Raw genomic sequence first — 23,677 nt, forward strand, 5'->3', positions numbered from 1 at the left:
TTTCCATATTTTCTTATTCAAGCCATCAGTGATCATAATTCCGCAATGATCAGGCATTATAACCAATATCGTATGAGTACAGACGATCTTGATCCGATTATTTATTCTCTCTTCTGCGACTTTCTGCTGATGGAAAATAAGAAACCGAATGTCGCGTAAAATCTGATGAATAATTAGAGATATCGATGACGGTGAGACGGGGAGACGGACCGAATCGTCTGTGATAAGTTTGACGCGTCCTTTGGGGTTAATAAAGTCGAAGATTAGCGGCGAATGAGGGAATTAAATAACCTGCTCCGAGTCTCTGCAGCTCAACCGAAATATTTTTCATCGACTTTGCGATTGTTTCTTATCACATTGCGATCGCTGTTACAGGATTTAAAAACTCTGCGAAATATTCCACAGAGATATCGTCGAACGCTTTAAACGTAATATCCAGAAAAAAAAAAAACGTTGATCAAAAATTTTTACTTCTCGAGTAAAACTCTGGAAATATGTGAACTATTCGCAAATATTTTTTTCCAAAGGTTAATTTGATGAAATTCTGCGAATCAAGGCGAATTTCACGGATGACATAATTTTGACTCGGGATCGATAGAAGACGATTCCGAAATCTTCGGGGGTATAAGCTCAGGTGTCGATCGAATGGCTTTCCCGTGAGTTTCTGACAAGGGTTTCTACCTTATGGACCATTGTGCAGCGGAAGTGAACTCGGAATACGGTGAGCCCTGAGTTAAGCGAAATCCGATGGGCGGGGTCAGTCTAATTAACTTTCACCCTGTAGTTTGACAAAATCAGTAGGTATCCAGCGGCCTTAAACCCCTGAGATTTCGAAGGTTGAAAACAACGATCAAAGGGCGTCAGGTTAATTTGTAAATACGAATAAAGTTTGTAACTTTCTTCTATTGAAATGATTTTAATTTTTAATCGGCCCATTTTTTTTTTTTTTTGATAGTATCGTTAGAGTCGAAAACTAAAATTCTTAGTGTAACAATAAGAAAGTACTTTTTAAAAAAGAAAAACAAAAACTCTCGTACGTGCAATTGAGGGAAAAACTCCGAAAGGAATACAATGGAAAATAAATTTTAGCGTAGAGACACGGAATTCACCGAAGTGTTTTCATAAAAATTGTAAACAATAAATTTTGTGAAAATTAATTTTTTTTTTTCACATTAAAGGATATTTTTACTGTTTCAGTCGAGTCTGAGATTATCTAAATATTTTTTCTTTGCATAAAATAGATTTCAAGACCGGGCCTGAGATAAATTTTTATGAATGCTTACTGATCTGATGTGGTGATCGGAATTTGTAAGCAACTGTAAATGTGCTCCAATCAGCGGTAATTAATATTGAACCATTTTTATCACAAAATTTGTTTAGAATGAGAATCTGAAATAAATACACAGTGTTTTCCTTATTTCAATAAACGCTATTAAAAATTAACAAAGAAATCGAATGCTGTAAGAGTCAGAGTTTGATCGAATTAGGATGGAATGCCCCGTACATAAGTGTCGGAGTAACGAACGAAACACTCGAACGATCTTAAAAACGGCAAGTTGCTTGTCAAAAATCAAATTCAGGTCAAATATTGTCCCGAATTTCGACTGCTTCGTTTTCGAACCCGGGAATTTGAGGTTAGATCGGAAAAATCGATGTCTAGAACTCCGATCGCCTCGTCGTATCGTTAGCATGAGATTACACGAATAGCTTTCACTCTTTCTTTCTCTCTTCGTGACTTTCCTTGTTCAGTATCCGTGAGGAGGTGAGTTCGAGGAGAAATCGAAGGGCGAATTCTTTGGTATCACGTGGGAATTGCGGCTGCTCAGGGGAAGGTCGGAGGGTCAGATCGTCAATTGTTTCTCGATCTCTTTCCTTCAATTAATCGGATCGACACGAGAAATTGAAGATGGCGAGGTCAAGGAAACTTATCGCTTATTTACTCCGAGGAATAACCGTAATGATCTAACAATTGGGGTTTGCTTCGGTCTGATACCGACACAATTTTTATCCTCAAGTTTAGGACAGTCACGAAATGGATTTCGATAAAAACAAAATGTATATTTCAATACGTCACAGTTCTTGAGTTTGTTCTCAAGATGGAAAAATTTCAAACCAGGCCATCGATGTAATGAATATGATGAAAAAAAGAGTGAGATTGGATTTTTTAGATACGAGAATTGCTTTCCATTTCGGATATTCGGAAATAATAATGTTTCTAGAAAAAAACAATTGATTGGAAAAATTATCGAAAGCTTATCAACTTTATTGCAAAATTGAGGACAATTTTTTTGTGATAAAGAGGTTAGGATATCCAGATCTGCAGGTTTTGCAACGCTGTAAAAAACTAGAGGATGAAAATGTTACTATTCAGGTATTTAATCTTGAAAGTGATAATTCGGTTCACCGGCATATATTTTACAATTCGACCATTATTAATTACCAACAGAGATATATTTTTATACGTTTCTATATCCCGATTAACTAACTTAAAAATCTCATTACTTCATGCATTATTTTAAATTTTAACAGTATCGATAAATCCTGAATCAGCTGAATTCCGGTTCCGAATTTGCTATCATATATTGTTATAATTTCGTTTTTGAAGAAAAATTTTTCTCCTTTCAAACGTAGAACGTTACCAACAGCTGGCAGTGATATATTATCTTTCCGATAGTAGGGGAAAATCTTACGCACGGTGAAACGCACATGCATATAATATTTTACATAACACAACCGATGTATAAAACGGAGAGACACAGAGGGCGATGATTTATTCCAATCGTTCTGAACTATTATTTACACAATGAATGGAGCGTGTCAAAATCGGATTGAAATACTATTGCTTGTATGCGTCATGACAAATTTCGAACATTGGGAATCGCTTTACGTTTGAAAAAATTGAATTCTTAAACGTAATATGGTTTTTTCTTTTTTTTTTTTTTGTCAATTTACGTCTTTTCAACTTACTGTAAAATGGGGAATTGATTGATAAATTTTAAGAGTTTTTCGAATTCCGAGATAGATTCAGAGGATTTTCTGATGGATATTAATCCTCCGTAGAATTTCCTCACCTCAGGCAGCCTGATTGTAATTTGCATTTTTTATCTCAATCCACAGTAATCATGAATCTCAATATGATTTCGGTTGGATAAGTATTTCTGATTACTCGCTAACATATTTCTGTAAGATTCTCAAAACTCTGACAGAGTCTTACAAACCGAACCAATTACGTCTCGTATTTGTACTCCGATTACTTTCCGAACAAGTCGAACACTTTTACGATCAGATATTTAGAGGAGATATTATTATTAAAAAAAACTTCTACCTATCATCGCAGACTTTGAAAATTTTCTTATTCAAAGTAACAACATTACAGAGCATTGTTATTTGGACTTTAACGGTTGTCGTTGTTCTTTTCAATTCTTCGTCTGACGGAATACAATTTTTCGACCAACCATATCGAAAGTGATCAATAAAACCTTTTCGAAACTTTTACAAATTTGTTCACAATGTAATTTCACATCGGTTCGTAAATTTTTTTGAAAATTTTTCAACAAATTGAAATAATCTTAGAATCTTCTACAGAGATATAAAATAGAATTTTTTGGCATGTGAAATGTTTCTTGGAATTGTCCCAGAATACACGGCATTACTTTTGTTTATGAGAAGATTTTTTAAAACAGATACAAAAATTTCTGCGATTCTTTTTCACAAAGGAAAATTATCCTGCAAACGATATATATATATACATATATATATATATGATACTCACAATGCCGGATACGGTGATTTGCTGTTCCGTCGAGAGAGGAAGCAGATCGGTCAAAATGGCGGCGTGTAGAGCTTCCGCAAGCTCGGATGGCGCGCATCCGCCGCCCGGCCTGAGCCACCACTCTTCGGCATAGGTGCCCATTATGACCCATTGATATTTCCTGCCGTACATCCCGAACCTGCGTTTCGCATGAGGCAAAAACAAAGTCGTAAGATATATGAGACGTTGGGACGGCCCGCCATTTTTCTTTTAGCACCCCCGTTCGCAAACTTTTTTCCCCCCTTGTAAAACGCGACTTTATATTGAGCCCGGATACGGATACGCGGATGGGTAATTCTCTGTCACCCACATTTTACCTTTCGAGGAAAAATTACCCATATAATGAAATTTCGAGAATCTTGGATTTTTTAACACGATGAATTCCCGCCTTTCGAATATTTCACACGATCCGTTTGTGCGCTTCGATGTAAGATGCAGACGTGTACGATAAAATTTCAGTCTTATTTGGAAGAATTCCGTTTCTTTTTAAACCATGTATACACACATGTATTCCGATTTTTAAGTGCATATTTTATTATCGTCAGAATCGAAGTTTCTTGCTTGAGAGTAAATTTAAATTTTTTAACGGTGAAATGAAAGCTCTTATTATTGTGGAAAATCGGACTTGAAAGCTATTTGAAATACTCAAAGAACGCCGACGAAAAAGACATTTCATCGAGTAATATTCAAGCTATCGAAGCGAGATATTTTTTTTTTCTTGCAATACCATACAAACTCTCTGAAGATTTCACCGAAAAATTCCCCGAGGTATGTGAAAATTTTCGTGAATCAGGAACTTTTCAGATAAATTTTTACCACCGGATATTCAAGGGTGAATTAATGATGAAATGATCAAGTCTAACCGAATATGTTGAAATTAAACCCACTTGTGAGCTTCGCAGAATATCCTTCTCGCCCAGACCTCGTCAAAGTTTCCCAAAATAATGCGCACGTCTTTTTCCTTGAGTTTTGCAAGAGCCGAGGAAACCTCAGTAGCAAAACTCTGCGTCTCCACAACCTCCATTCTATTAGCGTCGAGATCAGCGACCAGCCTGTTGTGAGCCTGGAATGAAAAAAAGAATTGGCATCAGTTTTCTGAAAATAATTAATTCCAAAAACATTCAGATATTTCTACGGGTATAATCGGAACGTGCATTTTTTTTTTTTAAGGTTTCTGAAAAACTTCCAACAAATTCTAATAAGTTGAAAGAAATTTAATAAAAAAAAATCTCACTTTCGATGCGGAAAATTAATCGAGGCAGATTTGTACTCGAAAAATAACGATGTTCCTTGAAAACTTCTGTTAAAAAACTTTTCATAATTCTAGTTTCACTAGTTTTATGGCAGTAAAATACACTTGATCGTTTTCTAATATCGTTGAATTTCCACCGAAAGTCTGATGAATTTTTCAGAAGAGAATGAAGTCCCAAAACATTACGAGTTCTCTTCGAAAATTTTTTAGAGTTTCCTCAAATCCCCTAGAAATTATCGGAATAAATAAATTTTCATTACAAATAATAAAAAGTGTTGTCAAGGCGAAGAAAAAAAAATTCAAGATCATGCGGAGTGGTCTGCTTCAGAAAAATCAAGAATAACGTTTTTTCGGAAAACATTGGAAACGTTCGTCTTCAAGTCAGATTTCTTCAAAGCGATACGAAGAGGAATAGGATGTTCGATCACGATTAAAACAGGCATACTGCGTTCGATTTTCGAATCCATCCGGAGAGTATCAAGTGCGAGGATTCAATTTAATCACGGTCTCGTTTCCCGCGCAAATATGCATAGCTGATCGGCACCGTCATGTATACGAGGCAATCTCTCGTCTCGAGTGAGATGACATCGTCTCGTCGACAAAAGAGGTTCGAGTGCCGTGGCACACTCGAAGAGTGAAGGATCGAAATGGATAAATATTGATGGCTTTCAAGGCGCTACTTTGAATTCTGCACACCGCGAGCACAAATATTCTCCGGAGTCTTACCAGTTTTCGCCGAAAACTTGGACGGTCGATGAAAGAAGAATAACGTTAAATCTCAAGCAGTGAAATACAGGCTGCTTGAGAACTTGCTTTCAAACTTTGCGCGCCAACACGCCACTTATCTACTGCCGGTAGATGGCGCGCCGAACGCATATCGGTAAATTCGTTGTGCGACTCTGCTCGGCTAAATCTCCGTATCTGTAATTACGTGACAGTACTTCCGGTAACGCGGGGTTAAAATTCGGGGGATACTGGAAAAGAAACGACGACGAGGTTGGATGTTTTCGAAATGCAGAAAGCGTTTTTATCAACTGACGGTAACAATTTATTGAGGTTTTACAAGAATTCGTACCTTTATGTTTATTTAATAATACAGATACAGATTTTCTTTTCCGCTGTAATTACGTGACAATAATTTCGGTAACGCGAGGCCGGAATTCGGGGGATGCTGGAAGAGAAACGACGAGGTGGTTGGATGTTTTCGAAATGCAGAAAGCGTTTTTATCAACTGACGGTAAAAATTTATTGAGGTTTTAAAAGATCTTGTTCCCTTATGTTTATTTAACAATACAAATACAGATTTTCTTTTCCGCTGTAATTACGTGACAATAATTTCGGTAACGCGAGGCCGGAATTCGGGGGATGCTGGAAAAGAAACGACGAGGTGGTTGGAAATTTTATAAACGCCGAGATCAGCATAGAGATAAACGTAGAATTCGGATGCCAATTGTATAAGCGGTGGTGGACGTTAAATTTGATGTCTTCAACCCCTCGCTGATATTGCAAGTTGGCCTACTTTTCCCAGAGCCTCGTTTATCCCCCAAACCCGTGCGGAATATATCCTTTCATTTAGAGACGGTTTACCGCGGTGCCCGCGACTCGCGTGTCTCACGAAAAACAAACATCTTATCGCATCCTCCTCGTCCCATGAAAACATTGCACGGATTGTTTTCCGCAAATTGTCTCCGCGTGTGTGAAAACATCCGTACAATGCGCCCTGAAAAAGCAAAGATCCGTTGTTATAAAAGATCCGGGCGTGTTTTCGTCGCAAATTCTTCCTGCTGACTGGCAGCTCAGAATAACAAGGATCCGATTCTTTGGGCAATTTTCAGGATGAAATTGTACTTTAAGAGCTTGAATTCGTGAATCGTTGCGATTCATGAAGTCAGGATTAGAGATAAAACCGCTGGATAAAACTCTAACTTATTTTAATGAAATAGATGTAAACAAACCCGAATAACAGAAGCTAAGGTATCAGTAATTTGAGTAAAGTTTCATAATTAAAACGATGAAAATAATTGAACTCTAAATTGTTTGATCCGATCCTGAAGTGTTTGGGCTCATTTTTCAAATACATTCGAGAAATTTTACACTACATGATCCCACTTTGCATCAAATCACCCAGGAAGATCAGGACCAAACATTCGAATGAATGAAAAAATTATACATCGTTCTTTGAAAAATTTAAACCAGATTTTTGATTTTTGCCCCAAAAAATGTTAATTTATCTGTGCGTCTATTATCATTACTTTTTCTCACAAAAACCTATATTTACAGGTATTCCAAAACCGAGTTTTTGTTATCATTGCTTCAACTATACAAGCGATATGAATGGACATCGATGATTTTTTTTTATTAAAAACATGCACTTTTTCATTGCTTTTCAGACGATGCAAAGTTTGCCTGGATTCACTCGAAACTCTCATGACTATCCGACGTGATGTAAAATAAAGGGTAGAGAGTCAAACACGATTTCTAGTTAAATATATTCGCGAATTCCACCTCAAACAGATCTTTCACGTTTTTGTGCTGTTTCCATGATCCGCGGGAAGGGTGAGCGATTGATCCAGCCGAACGATATTTGATATAGTTTTTATTTTATTTTGACTCCTATCTGAGGGGAAACCACGAAGCTTTACTGCCAGAATATGTCATATCCCACCGCTGTCACCAGCATATTACGACCACGACGGGAAGTTTCATACATTCGGTTCATTCTCGTTCAAAGCGCAGAATAGATAAACTTCTGAATAGGTATACTGGTATTGATAGTCGATGCTTGCTTTCCCGGTGTGACGGTAAATGGCATGAATCAAAAAAAAAAAAAGAAAAAACACGCAATCAAATCTGTATTTTCAGGCCTTTGAATTCAAAACGATGTACGTAGATATTTTCGCCAAACTGCCTCACAGATTCATTGAAATTGAAAAAAAAAAAATAAAATCGTGGTAGATTTGTTTTAACAATTAGACGTCGTAACAGGAACAAAGAACGTGTATGTATCTGGAAATGATGTTTGGGAAAAAAAATTTCTAAATTCCAATATACGAATATATGTGTATTATAAGTAAGGGTATTTTTCAAATTCCGACAGATTATTCTGCAAGAAGAAATCTCATGCGCTGAAAAAATGTCAGCTCAGAAACAATCGGTAGATAAACTGCAATGAAAATTTGTTTGCCGTGGTATATTTTTTGACGTATTGAATACCGTTGACACTGAAGTGATTCTGTGGCGGTGCTGCTAGACGAAAATTTGATCTCCAACATAACCGAGCGTCGTATCAGCGTGCCATATTGTTGGATTTCATATCATGCCTCGAAGAGGGACGAGGGAGGTAGATACGAAGGAGGAGGAGTAAAAAAAACAGGAGAAAGAGTGAAAGAAATGAAGAAAAAAGGGGGAAAAAAAAAAAAATGAGAAAGTTGCTGAATCAAAGTATTACCGGGACGTGAGTTCGCTTCCTCTCTTCTCCTCTTTCAGGGGTGAGCATATTTTATTTTGATGCCTCGCGCAAGGCTAACGGAGGAACGGAGGAAGCAATATCCGTTAGCTTCCATTGTCGGCGAGGTTGTATTGTGTCTATACCTCTAAGAATCACCCTCCAAAGGGCAGAGATACATGTTTTATCATTTGACAGTTACGAGCCCGAATCCGTCTCCTTTTTCCCCGTCTTTCAAATAAATTATATCACGTCGTAGAAATATATTATATCGTTTATACATCCGGATTTCGATGATTGTCAGTGGCTCCGGTTTCTTCATTTCGTTCTTAATCGAATCGTAAATGTTTCGCAAAAAAGTCTCTCGCTTAAAGGACAACCTAGTAGAAGTCAAGGTTCTCTAGAATCCTTGACAGAAAACCTGACATTTTATTTGTATTTAAAGTTGACATAAAGAGTGAGGCGGGATGAGAAAATAAAATAAATCTCGCCATCAAGTTTAAGAACTAGAGGAGTTATACAAATTTTCTAGGTCAGGCCAAACTGTAATTTTATTTTCAATAAGTCGGACATTTCAAAAATTTTTAATTATGACTCTGTTACATTTGAAAGTGCCGTAACTTTGAAATTTTAAGGGCCAACAACGAGTTCTGTAAATTTTCTTTTTATCTTCGTTTTTTTTTATGTAATTGTTTGCGAGTCACGAATATTGACAACTTCTCATAGTTCCATCCGGTTTTTAATTCTCAAGATACCTACTTTCGATTCGTTCTCTCGATTGATTTTTTTTTTTGTAATTTTTTTCATTATTTGGTTCTCTTTTGATGTACGAAAATAAATATTTCGTAATTAGGCATAAGAGTACAGTAACTGAAAAAATTTCCCTAAAAACCTGGTCGACTCGGCAAAGAATGGCCCGTATGAATTAATTATAATCTCCAGGAAACGATCTTCGATCGGAAATGCGATAATCGCTTCGGGACATAGACTCGGTAGGCCGTATGGCATTAATCATATAATCTAGGGATGCGGCGCGAAGAAGCCCGAGGGAAACATGGCCGAGCCACCGCCATTTTGACCCCAAAAAACAGAAGGGTATAGTGCAAAGTCGGTAAGCTAGTGTGAAGGGCCGCGCAACAAAAGTGCTTAAGCACTGTTTTTACCAAAAATCGGTTTTTTCGATTTAAGGTCATATAGTAGTCCTACCCTTACCGACCGAGCAAACTCGCCCTTCTTCTTCTTATAATATTGAACTAACGGATTCAGAAAAGTTACCGATATCCCGAAAATCGCCAAAAGAATTTGTGGTTTTTAGACACGCGTTACTATTCCCACATTTTCCGCGCTTTGAGGGCTGCAAAAGAGCAGAGCTTAGGTATTTCACGCAATTTCGGAAAAAACGAGGAGTAAAATGAGCCATTGTGAGACTGTTTTCATGCAATACTGAGGTCGCTAGACGAGAACTAGATATTACAATAATTTCGTAAATAAAAGATGCTAAGTTTGTTTGTTTGTTTAATATAGGAAGAAAAAGTCTGAGTTTACTCGGTCGGTGAGGGTAGGATTACTAAGTACACGAGTTTAAGCCTAGGCAAAAGTGACTTTTGGCAATGTCTAAAAATTCTACGAATCTATACAGAATAAGAATTATAACATGTTGTCAATTTTCCTTTAGAACTTCTGACGAATTCCAATAATTTCCAGTTATTCTGTACAAACGTTTCAATTTCGATGCAGCAAATAAATTTCGGCAAATTTTTCTATGAAAATTGTTCGGTAATTTATGAAAATTTCTGTGAAAGATATTCATAATTTCAGTTTTATCAAAAATATTCTTTCGGAAATCTCGTCAGATTTATTCAGCTGAATTAAAAGAAAAGAATTATTTCCCTTTTCACGATTCAGTTTCGTTTACCAAATCCTACAAGCTTACAATTTTTCGAAGAATTCCTTTCGCGTTTGCGAAAATTCTAATTTATTTTCGTTATCTAAAGAAATTGAGTTTCTCCAATGAATAGGAAAACTTTTTCGTGCGGCCCTTCATATTGGACAAGACCATACATTGAGCCCATGAATTTTACGGGTGTGTATGTATTTTCCTTGGGCTATTAGCGCTGGGTAACGACTTGCTAGTCGCTTTAGCGTAACTAAGGGCTCGATGTAATTTAGGGTGAACCATAAAACGAACCAGGTACTACTAATTCCTCCTTTTTCGCGGCTTACAGGGGCGTTTACCCCGATATGGGCGCGTGGAACTGACGTAAACTTTTTAAGACCGACCCGCAGGCGACTATTTTCCGAAAATACCTGCGAACCAATTTTTATACCTGAATTGCCGGTGGAATTAATTAGATACGCAAGGTTTCTTGTTGTTTTTTTTTTTTTTTTTGCAGTTTTCGCCTAGGAATTATTATTATTGTTATTATTATTATTATTATTATTATTATTACTCCATTGGCAAAAATTTCTTCAGTTGAAACAGGTTAACAAGCTATAATCGTATTTCCATCTATCCATCAGGTTTTTACCTAACCGCTTCTGATTCGATGTGAAACTTTTTTGGGTCATGGAAGCGGTTCTAAAACACCGAATTTTTTTATGCTACAATTGTTGATTTATGAGTATATTCAAAAAAAATTTTTAGTTTGATCTTTTTTGAAATCCTCGAAAGAACTTATAAGAACATGATTTGTTTTATCAATTACTTCAAGATCGATTTGACGATTAATTGATTTGTTTTTCTTGTTTGTTTTTTTTCTTTGCGATATTTTGCATAATTTATGACAAAGGTGAAACAGTATATTCTGTAGATTTGAAAATATGGTAAAAATTTTAGAATATAATCGACTTTACAGAAAGTTTTTTAGAATGATAAGCAGGATGAAATTGAAACGAAATAAATACATATTTCCAAAAGCCTGGAAATCGATTTAAAAAACAGAGATTTAATTTTTATATTTATAATAAAATTTGAATATTTCCGAAGATCCTAGAAACGTTCGAATGTTTAACGATTCTGGTAAAACAAAAATTTTCCAAATGCAAAATATCGGTGAAGAAATTACGATCCTATCGTGAAACCGATATTAAAATGATCGGAAGGAAAATTGAAATACTTGAGAATTAGTCCAAAATTTAAAAAAAAACTTGAAGCTACGAAAAATGTTTTATTATTCATGATTCAAAAACCATTTCACGAAAAAACGAGAGAAAAAAAATCATGATTTTTGAAAGTATTACTACCGGCTGAAAAAAATTGAATCGAGATTAAAAATGGCGAGGTCAAAATTTCTGTGAGTTGGCATGGAATGCTCCGAATATTGGCGGTTCAAACGCTATTTTTCGTTCGAGTAAAATCACGCGGCTTAATTTTACGTTGACTTTGCTTCCGATTTAATTTAAAATCGCAGGAATTCCGAAAAAAAAATTTCGTTTTTTCACACAGCGCGATATTTTGACGCAGTTTTTCAGGGTGGATTGTATTCATCAAGACCGCGGAACTGTGAAACCCGATATTACGGGTTGATTGAATGGAATTTCTAATATTATCGACAAAATCACCCGGCTGACTTTGACAGCGATACATCTTCGTCAAACGACAATATGAATGCCCCGAGACTAATTGTGTAATCAACCTGCAGCCCCGCGCATGAAACACACAGATTTTTTTTCCCCTCCCATCGCCATCGAGAATCAATTAGTCGTTATACTCGCCATATTCCTTTTTATCGATTTCCCGTTAAATTCTCTCCAAAATCACATACATTTTACTACTGTTATTAAGTACCGCTACGTCACTTTTCTATCGTTTTTGCAATGATGCATTTTGAAGTTTACTTTGAACAATGTAAAAAAAAAAAAAAATAAACAGCTGGACATAATTCTTACAGGATTTTCAACAAAGTATTTTATAATATTTTTTTAACCAAATTCTGAATAGTACCAAAAAATTTGAACACGATACTTGACGAAAAGTCTTACTAATTCTGAATATTTTTTTAGATATAATATTCTGATTATTTTACGTGCGAGTCGACTGGATCAAAAAAAAAAAAAAAAAATATTCAGAAATCGGCCGGAGTATTTCAAAAAATTTACAGAAAATAGCAACTTTCTCAATCTTATACATCGTTTCTCGAAGTGTTTCTCAAAACTTTTTCATTCGAAATCTGGAAGACGTTTTTACAAGGTTTTCACGATATTTTTGGAACAAATCTTAATTTCAAGATATTTTCTCACCGTAATAAAAAAATGTAAAATAAAAAATGTACGTTAAAAAATTTATTTTCTGTTCTTCACGAGTGCATTGATTTGACATAACAAAAAAAATCAGACCGATTAGCGTATTTTAATGATGAAAAAAAATCGATAAATGAACTATTTTTCGAACCATTACATTGGGATGATCCCTTAATAAATACGTGTGGAATTATTTGAAGGATATTTGAATGTTTCTTGTCGGAAGGCTAGGATTATTGTTATGGCTGTTATTATTTGATTTTTCTTGTAGCTAATCAAGTTTAATAAAATTGAGGATTTCATGAACAATTCGGCAGTATCCTCGTTTCGGAAATCTGTGACAACAGACGACGTGCAGGAAAGTTCAAGCTCGCGGCGAAGTAATAAAGTAGGGCAACGCTCCTCAAATACAACTGAAGCATGCAGGCATATACGTCACACAACAGGTACGCATGTTGGCATATCGTTAAGAGCCCTTGGGAAACAAGTTTACCCTTAACTTGACCCAGTATAAGCGACCAGAAACTATTCAATGAGGTTCCACGTGAGTATCGCTGTTCAAACTCACGAGTAGAAACTACAGGTAGAAAAATGTGTTTCTAATTTATTTCTCTTCGAATATTTACTAAATTATTCTGAAAACGAAAAATATTCTTTAAAAACCGCGGAAGTTTTTATTACATTGAATTACGCGATAGCGAAAACATCTTCAAATTTCAATGTCAAGGACAGAGTACAGTCGCAAAGATTTTGTGGAAAACTTTGACATATTCTTGGGGTTTTTTTTTTTTTTTTTTTTTTTTTTCACTGAAATTTGAGGAGAAAATTTTTTCACGTTTTTCAGAAAAATTACAGAAGAATTATTTCAGATCAAAATTGGAAACAGTCTTTATTTTTCTTCTAAGAAAAGTTGCGCAAAATCTTCTGACAAACTCTTGTATTTACTTTGGACTTTTTATATTAAAGGTTCATTTTTGTCTTTCAAATGTCTGGTGAAATTCTACAAAAGTGTGAAAAATCTCCACGTAATCTGTGATAATTATAATCTTCGTATACAATATTCGAATTTCGATAATCTGTCGAGATAGGTATAGAAATGAAAAAGTCTATCGGACTTTCAATAGAATATTTCACGGTTCTTCGGTGTGACCTAAAAAAGTTTTCAGAAAATAATCCGATAAATATTTCCGCATGAATTGCACAGGGAAAAATGTTCGGTGTTCGATAAATGCAGCTATTAATAATTAAACACCGACCACAGCCACGTATAATCGGATTTATTTCAACTTTGTGTGACCTGGAAGCTTCCTTTGGCTAATTCTACGTGTATTCGAACAAACCGCGACATTTCAGGTTACTTATTCATATAACCGAGATGTATTCTTAGTTCCTGATTTAATGCCGGATGACTGACGACAACACGGTGAGAATAGCATTCGAGAATCCTATATTTGTAGGTTAAAAACGACGGAAAGTCATATCAGGGTGTCAATAACTGGCAAGTCTTGCTGTTTTGCTTTCCAAGTTATTCCCCAGTGAACACGTTACCTCCATATGACGTCATAGATAGGTCACATAGAGATCGTCGAATTTTTACATAGATATGACACAAAAATGACTTTAATGATGACTCTGATATGATGTCATGTAGTATGACATCATTATGACATGGTATTGACCTAAAATTTGACTTTTATACGACGTCATGATTGTTACTTAAATATTACGTAAATATTATGTCTTATCCCTATCATATGTGTGACGTCACATAAAAGTCATAAATTTATATATTATCTACGTAAGAAATAAATCATACGTTTACATAAATTACAAGTCATATTCTGACGTCAAAAGGATATCATAATACCGTCCTGTGCTTACGTAAGAAACAAGTCATATTTTTACGTAAAATTGATGTACGATGAACGTCATACTTAAGTATCGGCTTCCGGTCATTCTTTCACATACGAGTGACATAATACTAATGTCACGACGGTATATTGTGATAGAGGTACAGTAACAAAATAATTACTATTTATAAATGAAAAATACAAACATTTTGACTTTACAAGGTCTGTTGTAAGAGTTATGTTATTACAAGCATTCTCGAATAATTTTTATCACTATGACATCAGAGTTATGTCATCGAGACGTCAGGCAAGTTATAATCATGTCAGCCAGACGTCACAATTTTTTAAGCATTGGACGCAACTTTATATCACCATTTTACCTCAAATTTAAGTCATCTTGACGTCAGCTAAATAACAAGTACGTCAGCTGGACGTCATATTTTTGTAAGCTTCCGGTACCGACTTTACTTCTCTATGACATCAGAGTCATGTCATTTTGACGCCAGTCAAGTCATAATGATGTCAATTGGAGGTCATATTTACGTCATTTATCTCACGTAAGAATCTTACGTCAGGAAGTGGGAAATTACGAGTCATATGTGACTCATATGTGACTCACATCTTACGTAAATTATGACGTGACATGACGTCATTCTGACATCAGTTTGACATAATTGTGTTCACTGGGGCCGTAATAAGACTGAAGAAATTCTAATTAACCCTGGTGAAAATTTTTGTCGTGAGAAAAATAAAGCAAAAAAAAAAAAAGAAAAAGAAAAACTCTGGAACTGAATATTTCATAAAAATTCGCAAAGACATTGTGAAGAAAAGGAATTTTTGAACAGGGAATCAGCGAAATTAAAACACCGAGTAAGTATCCAGTGAATCCTGAATTACCATGATTTATTTTTATACTTGCACAGTGTTGAGAAAAAGATGAAAGAAAGAAAAAAAAGAAAACATCGTGAAAGGCTGTGAACGAATGTGAAGGAGAATGCGAAACTGAATGAGTTTGTTTGGATTTGAATCCCGCGGCAGAAAACAACACAACAAGAAGAAGTAATCAAGTAGATCCGTTCGACCAGTGAATAGACACTGAAACCATTCACGGGACTCTATGAATTCAGGATTCGTCTAATTAAGGCTTATTAACAAGGCAGCGAGCACTCTCGAGTCAAGCATTGAAGGAGGGTTGTTGCATTTTCAACTATCATAACGATGCCGGTGAACAAAAGGCGCTGTGTGTTTTTAGAAACGTGAAGCATCAAAGTTAGCAGTGGAATTTGAAGTTCCTTTGCACGAAGAGCATCTTGCCAAAGCGTATCATTTCCCTGATTAGCTGCGCCATTTTAAAAAATTTTTTTTAATTTTTTTTTTTTGTTCTTCCTTGATTTTATATCAATTTCGCACGTTGAGGGTAATTTTCACCGCGTATATATATAATTTATATTACTCAGTATATTTTACTAATATGTAAACTGTTATTAATATCAATTTGCAAAATCGTAGAAATCGATGGACAATAGATAATTTTCATTGTGGCCAAGTTTCATTGTGACGTCATTATTCGAAAGTTTAAAACTGAAAACAACTCTCGCAATTTTCGATACGTTCGAAATGTAAAAACAGTTATTGAACTTGGATGGAATCTTCTGGAATATAATTAACGAACTTGGCCTACAAACCGAGAGCAGTTGTTTGTCAGAGCAACGAGCTGGGACAAATTCAGACGACAATTAGCCGCGATGGGTGTAACTTCAAAAATTTTGACAGCTGTCGGTGTTGAGGACAACTAATAGAGGCAACTGTGAACGTTTTTGAGGTTAGGTTCGCGACGGTTGGTAACCCTGGCGAACAACTGCTCTCGTATTTTAGCGCATGCGCATTACATTGTAGCAGACGACGGACGGACGTTCGATATCAGCCGCGATTCCGATTGAAACATGGCTTCGCATTAACTTACCAGTGCGTATCTCGGCTCGTTTTGATAAATCGTGCCGACTCTGGTCCAGTTAAAATGCTGAAGCAGCGCCACTCGTGGCGCGTTGAACGCATTTTCCGACGGCACCACCCTGAAGAAATTGGGAAAACTGTCCTGCGTGAACATCGGATGTGTGTCGGCATAACTCAGCTGAAACAGAATACGCAAAAGCGTCGTTTAATTACAGGAAAAATTTTTGCGCTTTTTACCCCATCTTTTTTTTTTTTTCAAAAAAAAAAGTTAGTCATAACAAGTGAGACACAAACTGAGATCGCTTGAAATTGAATTCCTTCAAAGCTTTAGTTCTTCATATTTTCGTTGCTAATTGGGTTAAAACTGGTTAATGCCTGGAATTTCCGCATCTTCGGAACATTAAAAAATGCCAAGTTGTTTTCTATTTAACCAGCAAAATTCTTGCAGCTCTCGCAAATATCGGTCGATGATTGAAAATTCCGAATTCGTTTGTTTGGTTGTAACGGAGCCTAATTAGTACGTGTTTAGAAAAGACGAAACAAACGTCGAGGGAAAAGTGGTAGGGAATGAATTTATAATGCCGTGTGTCGTGACACAACGTCCTCGCACGCAATCCACGAAAACACGCCATCTGATTCGTGCGTTGCGTGTCGGCTGTTTTAGCAATTAGCAGAAAAAATAGGCGAACGAAAAATTACGTACAAACAGTCGGGAAATGGCTGGATGTGAAGTAGGAACAACGGAAGAGAATGGGTCAATATCATCCACTAATTTCTGCCCAACGCCTTACGGATTTTATCTACAATTTGTTAAATTCGAATGAAACTTTTTCTCCGCGTAATAGACAACTTTTCAATGTACGACCACTTAACGTAATTATAAAAAATATTGTGATCCAATTTTTTTCTGTTTTCAACTTTCTCGTCACTGTTATATTTCATTTAATTAAAGTGGCTGCATTTCATGTTTGGTTGCGTATACCCGCTGCATTTGAACGGAGAGTTCTTAAGCATCGATGAAAAGAATTGTAATTAGTTAATTGAAAAATGGAAATAACAAGTGTAACTGATTGTACAACTAAGACAATAGTAAAACACACGAAATTTCTGCGATCAAATGTATTTGCATTTTATCATTCAGACAAAATGAAACATGTAAATTCCAATTCGATTTTGTAATTACAAATGTAATTTGATTTGTGATCGTAGTTGTAATTAAAAAATCCTGATCACATTTGTGTTTGATTTTTTTCTAAGTAAGAATAACGACAAATTCGTTCCCTCCTATCATGGATCAACTGAAATAGATCGGTAAAAAAAGTGTCCAAAACCATTTTGCAGAAAATGATTCACTTTTTCGAATTAGAACGAAGTATAATTTAGGCGCATCCATCGCCGTTCGTTCAATATATCGATCGAAATGTCCCATTTTCATTTTTTTTGTCCAGTTTATTTTTCACGTTTTTCCGACTAACGCCGAGTATAAGATGTAAATTTTAACACCCTTGTGTCGAATTTATTCCCACGCTTGACAAATTCCCGTTGAATTTTCACGTTGTTATGAATCGCTCCGTGAGGTTCAAAAGTGGGATAAATAATGTAGCGCATGTTTCAGGGCGAGAAAAAGAAGCGCATTATTATAATACCAACTTTGTAAAGTCCGCGTTGAATTCAGATAGCGAGGCACGAAAAGCGGTCGGTCGAGTTTTAATAGTTCGGAAGTTTAGTTGACGGTAGAGCCGCAAACGACACCTGCCTACTTTTGTCAGTAACTTGCACACATATAACTTATCCGATCATTATTCATGCCGGCTCGTCTCGTCTTCCCGGCATCAAGGGTAGGTAGGTTTAATGTACATATCGCTCGAAGCCACCGGCTTCCAAATTCGGAATACTCGCTATAGTATACGCCTTATACAGCGGGCCGTAATCCCCATAAGTCGTTGGATAATGTGACCCGCATTTCCCCCGAGTCCCATTAAGTATAATATTAGTAAAGGGGGACACGCGGCTTCGTACACTTGGTCGCAGTGATTCTGAGGCGGCCAAGTTTCTGAACAAGTCTGTTACGTTGGCAATGAAGATTCGACCCGCAGCGCCACCATCGACTGCCCGCGAAACGTGCTCAATCTTTTCTCCTCATTGTTATTCTCTGCGTGTAAAGGATCCTTGGGAAACAAGCGATGGGCAGAACTTAGAACGTTGCAAATAAGTTTTATTTAATATACAATTTGGTCAATGTGCTATTCCATGTATGAGTGTGATATTAAATGACAAGATCTATGACGGTGTCTAGATCATATTAATCACTTGAGAAACAGTTTTGCGATTCTATTAATCGCATGAGTCGTCAACGAATCAAGTCTATCGCGATTATTTTGAATTGAGATCGTACTCTCGGTATCCACGTGCGAGCACAATGAGACAAGAAGTAATACTGACTGCCAGCTAGCAGAGCCGGTAACTAACCGCGTTATCAGAGGTTGTGAATAGTTTTGGCTAGTTCACGTTGAGCGGCAGCTGCTTTTTGAGAGATGCCTTTGAGAGTACCGATTCTCAAACAAGGATGAATTTCTGACGACTGAATGATCCGTCAACAACTACCTGCGTGATGTACGTAACCTCAAAATTTTTACAGCTGTCGATGTTCAGAACACGACTGGCAGCTACAACTGTCAAAATTTTTGAGGTTAGGTTCATGACAGTTGGCTGCCCTGATAAGAAACTGCTCTCGGATTGCAGCGCAGTCGCGTTAAATTATAGCAGACGAAGAATTATTTAGTTGTTGATAATTCACTCTGTACAAAACTGAACGTTTTTCTGTCTCTCTCTGACCGTATGCTCGTTTATTACTCCAGAACTACCGAACCAATTTTGATCCCTTTTTTTCTACGGATAACTCCAACGTCTGACCAGATGTTAGGCATTATTTAGTTTCAACCAGATGAATAATTTTGGAGATATAACGATATTTGTAAGCCAAGTCGTTACAGGGTCATACACTTGCGAAAACTCTGACTAAACGCTTACAGATAGAAGAAAGTTACGTTGAAGAGTATATAGCTGTGTCTAATAATTTTGCCACAAAAAGAAATTGAAAATATTCGTAGTCTGAGCCGCAACAAGCTGCTAGTTTTAAACGTAATGCAACTCATGACCATCGAATTTAGTAGTTTAGGGTTAGTTTCGACGGTCATGGGTTACGTTACGTTTGCAAAGATTCCGCCAGTTACGCGACCGGCCGATGGTGGAGCTGCGGGCTGATTTCTGCATTACCGGCGTGATCGACTTGTCCAAAAAATTGGACGTCTCAGAATTTCTACGGACAAGTGTACGTTGCTTTGTCGCTACTTCCAAAGTAGGTATAAACTCCGAGTTGCACGCTATATTTCAAAAGCGAGAGTAGTCTTATCTCGCTATCCGTACGAAATTATTCCTCGCGACAAAAAGAATTACAATACGCTGCTTACAGACAAATGATATATTCTTTCGTTGCAGCTACTATACTTATTTGTTCACTCATGATTTTAAGATACGCGCATGAAGTGCCATTTTTACCGTGAAATTACCACCTGCTTTCGACTGCACGCGAGCCCAAAATCAACTTTTAACCGTTTTCACTTGCCGCTCTGGCGAATCCACTCGGTGTATATTGTGTGCTTAGACTGTAAAAAATTTTCCGATGGGAAACAGGGGAAAATACGAGGAAATGTCCATAAAAATACGCTTCAGGTCCAGCCCATCTTCATTCGGAACATACGATTGTTTCTCCTCGTGGATAATTTGTTCATTTGGATTAATACAAGTTTTCAAAGAGAACAAACTTCTTAAAATTATTTCACCCGGAATTGAATTTTTCACGATATTCACAGAATTAACTTAATTTATATCATACATTATATGATCAATTTTACATATCTCGAATCAGTTGAAAAGAATTTCAAGAATCTTTCCAAGCGGTAAATTATTGCTTATTGAAGATGCGTATTGAAGATGAATTTTCGATGCAACAATTACCGCATTTATCGACTTTGAAATCTTCGAAACTCGCGATGATTAGAATCAACATAACTGTTGATTGATACTGTTCGCAGATTGTAATCGTGGTATTACAAAATAAAGCTGTCGCCTACTAACATGTTAAAAATATACGAGGTGGTAACATTAATTTCCCTTGTCTTATCTACAGATCTGCAAACACTGCGGCGTGTGTTTTGATATTTCACGGCAACGGTTATCCACTTGGGAAATTAATGACGTGAGATTTTACCGCCGGATCTCGGCGATGAAAATTCGCAGAAATGTTTGAACATTTAGTTTAAAAATTTCTCGTAAATATATATCATGTTTCTTGAACATTCGCGTACACGTTTCTTTTGGATCTTCATTTATCATCACAACATTGAACGAATTGTCCAAGTTCTTTTGTTTCTGCGTACTTTATGACGGTAGTGCTTTATGAAAATTGATGGGATGAAATTCCGAAAGAAATTGGATGATTTTTGGGAAACAGTTTGTTTAATTTTGCGAAAACTGGGTCAAAGAACTTTGTACATAACCGTGAAAGAAAACTTTCAACAGAACTAGAATTATGAAAAAATTTCAGAATTTTTCCAATAAATGTCAAGGTTTTTCTATAAATTTGTCGAAATAAATTTTTTCTTCAAAAATTAACATATTTGTAGAAAACATCTGTGGAAATTATTGAAATTTGTCAGATTATTTTCAGAAAAACCGAGAAACTATCGGAAATTTACATTCTGGTTAAATGATTATAGAAATTTCTGAAAGCTTCTGAACAAATATCTATATACGACTTGACGTTTTTCATGGGAGCGCGAATTTCCGCAGAAATTTTGCTGTTCGTAGGGTCAAATATAGTTATTCGATGTCAAAGGTTTATCGACGGCGAAGCGATCCGAATCGCCCGAAGTCGTAAACTATCCTCTCTGCAAAGTCTAGACAATTCCCAGGAAATCGAAAAGCCCCGAACAATCCTAGCGCCGCCGTCCCAGAAGTTCCACTACTCTAAAATCTACGGTTTCCTTAATTTACAGCCCGGAAAATGTCTCGTTCATCCCCCGTCAGGGTTACGAAAGAATAACTCGAAGGAGACGATAATAATCAAACACACGCCGCAAATCTCACCATTAAATTTCAAAACACGAGAAGATTCGTGAGTTTGGAATCAAGTTTTTCCCCACAATTTCATCGCGAGATAGTCGCTGATTCTGCAGTATTTATTAAATCTTTACGAGTTGAAGATTTTTGATGAAAATTAAAGAGAGGCGAATTGATAAAATTATGAAGAATTGAACTTGAAAACCGATGTTTTATTTCAAAACGCCTTGAAAGGACGAAGAATCTAGTCGTTAAATATTGTTCGTCAAAATCTGATGAATTGTATGAATTATCTTTCAGGCAACAGATATTCTTTGATCTGGTTGGATGCCCTGTATTCAGCAAGTCTTTGAACATTGCTTCAGATAACGTTGATTGGTGTTCTTTTACTTCTAAACTCAACTTCTAACAGCCGCTGTTGATGAAAGGAGGTCCGGGAATAACCGACGATTATACAGCTGAAAAATGCTAGTTTAACGTTTATTTGAACATTTGAAAATCTATAAACTAAAATCTCAGTTTACTCGAAACAACGCTTTTAAAACTGCTTACACGACAAATTCAAAACCGTTTGTACAATTTTTACGAAACTTGTTACACATTTTATTGTGATGTATTATTTTTGCAGGAATTAAAATGATTCGCGTCCTGAGGACTTTACCCTGTGAATTATAAATTTAAGACTTGCTAAAAGTTAATAAAATTAAACATTGCGTGCGGAATTGCGTTGACCGCACTACTTTCACATCAGCGATGCGTAGGCATTGATAATAGTAAAAAAAAACGCCTTTAAACAGATCACGAGCCAGCATTCAAACTTGCAAGCCGTTCTCACCTTGCAGGTTCCAGGTTTAAAGAGAAAAAAAAGAAAAAAATGTCATTCGAATTACGAACTACAAATTCAGATTCGTGATTAGTGCTTTTAAGTCCCTGGGATACCATATTGCATGAAAATATGACGATTTTTCAAATTGTTAACCACTATAATGGATCCACCATTAGAAGTGTTGGAAGAATGACCTTGGGTTTGTATATCGGTAATAAAAAAAAACCTCCGCCTAGGTGCCAATTTCTACCAAAAACGGAATATTCTTAGATTTTTCTCCACCGTACTGGATTTTACAATCTCACTTCAGATTTGTGATCAGCCACTCAACAAACGACGATTAATAATTTTTATCAAAATCCGAATAAGTTTAGTTTTTTCTTTGAGCTTATCGAATACGCCGAATTTAAATTTTGCAAATCTCACCTAAGATTCGTGATTAGCGACCCAAAAAACTCCACGGTACCAATTGTCATTCAAATCCATTCATCCATTGTCAAGGTATCATCATTTTTGATTTTTTGGAATTCCCTTATTAAAATAATTGAAAAAGTACCGAACCGGTCAAATCCAAAATCTAATCCGTTCTAAGTTTGGAAAACCCGCGGCGATTGAGATCAAAATCATTGAAATCCGTTAACTCGTTCCCGAGATATCTTCAGACGGAAAAATTGGTTACAAACATACAGACGTCCGTCCAAAAATGATCTTTTCACGATTTAACGATTCTCGATCTTGAAACGTGGAGATCTAGTGAAAACTCGAGATCACACAATTTCCTTTTTTCTCTAGAAGTTGACGAGCGACATTTAACTCGGTCGGTAAGGATTTACTATGACACCCCCTTAAACGTGGGATTCGCAAGAGCCTCGAATGCATCGAATCGAATTCACAGCTTTGTCTGGAGCAAAGCACAAAGGGCCGCTCCTCGTGGCGTCTGTGGTTTGGTTCGCCTGGCACTGGCGAGCTTGCGATACAGGATCAGAGCCGGGACGTGGGATTACCACCGGATGATTGTGAGGCTCGTCCTTGATTTCCATTTCGTTTGGGCTGATGACGGGGCCCGCATTTGCAAATAGAAGGACGGAATTAACGCCGCGGCGTTGAAGAACTGCGAAATGGTCCGAAACTCGTTGTTGATGCTCACTCGACGAGCTCTATTTAACGCTTTCGGGACCCG

General features: G+C 36.5%; 1 protein-coding gene across 2 annotated transcripts in view; it reads right to left on the reverse strand.

The window, feature by feature from the left end:
- The window catches only part of LOC124175333 (gamma-aminobutyric acid type B receptor subunit 2), a 183,548-nt gene that overhangs the window by 26,451 nt on the left and 133,420 nt on the right, over positions 1 to 23,677 (reverse strand). For both annotated transcript variants that reach the window (XM_046555456.1, XM_046555455.1), the window contains exons 3-5: positions 16,561 to 16,728; positions 4,699 to 4,874; positions 3,773 to 3,950 (exon numbers count right to left, since the gene is read on the reverse strand). In XM_046555456.1, coding sequence (XP_046411412.1) covers positions 3,773 to 3,950; positions 4,699 to 4,874; positions 16,561 to 16,728 — 522 coding nt within the window. The remainder of the gene's footprint in view (positions 1 to 3,772; positions 3,951 to 4,698; positions 4,875 to 16,560; positions 16,729 to 23,677) is intronic.

This window comes from Neodiprion fabricii, chromosome 2, assembly GCF_021155785.1.
Source record: "Neodiprion fabricii isolate iyNeoFabr1 chromosome 2, iyNeoFabr1.1, whole genome shotgun sequence".
Lineage (NCBI taxonomy): Eukaryota > Metazoa > Arthropoda > Insecta > Hymenoptera > Diprionidae > Neodiprion > Neodiprion fabricii.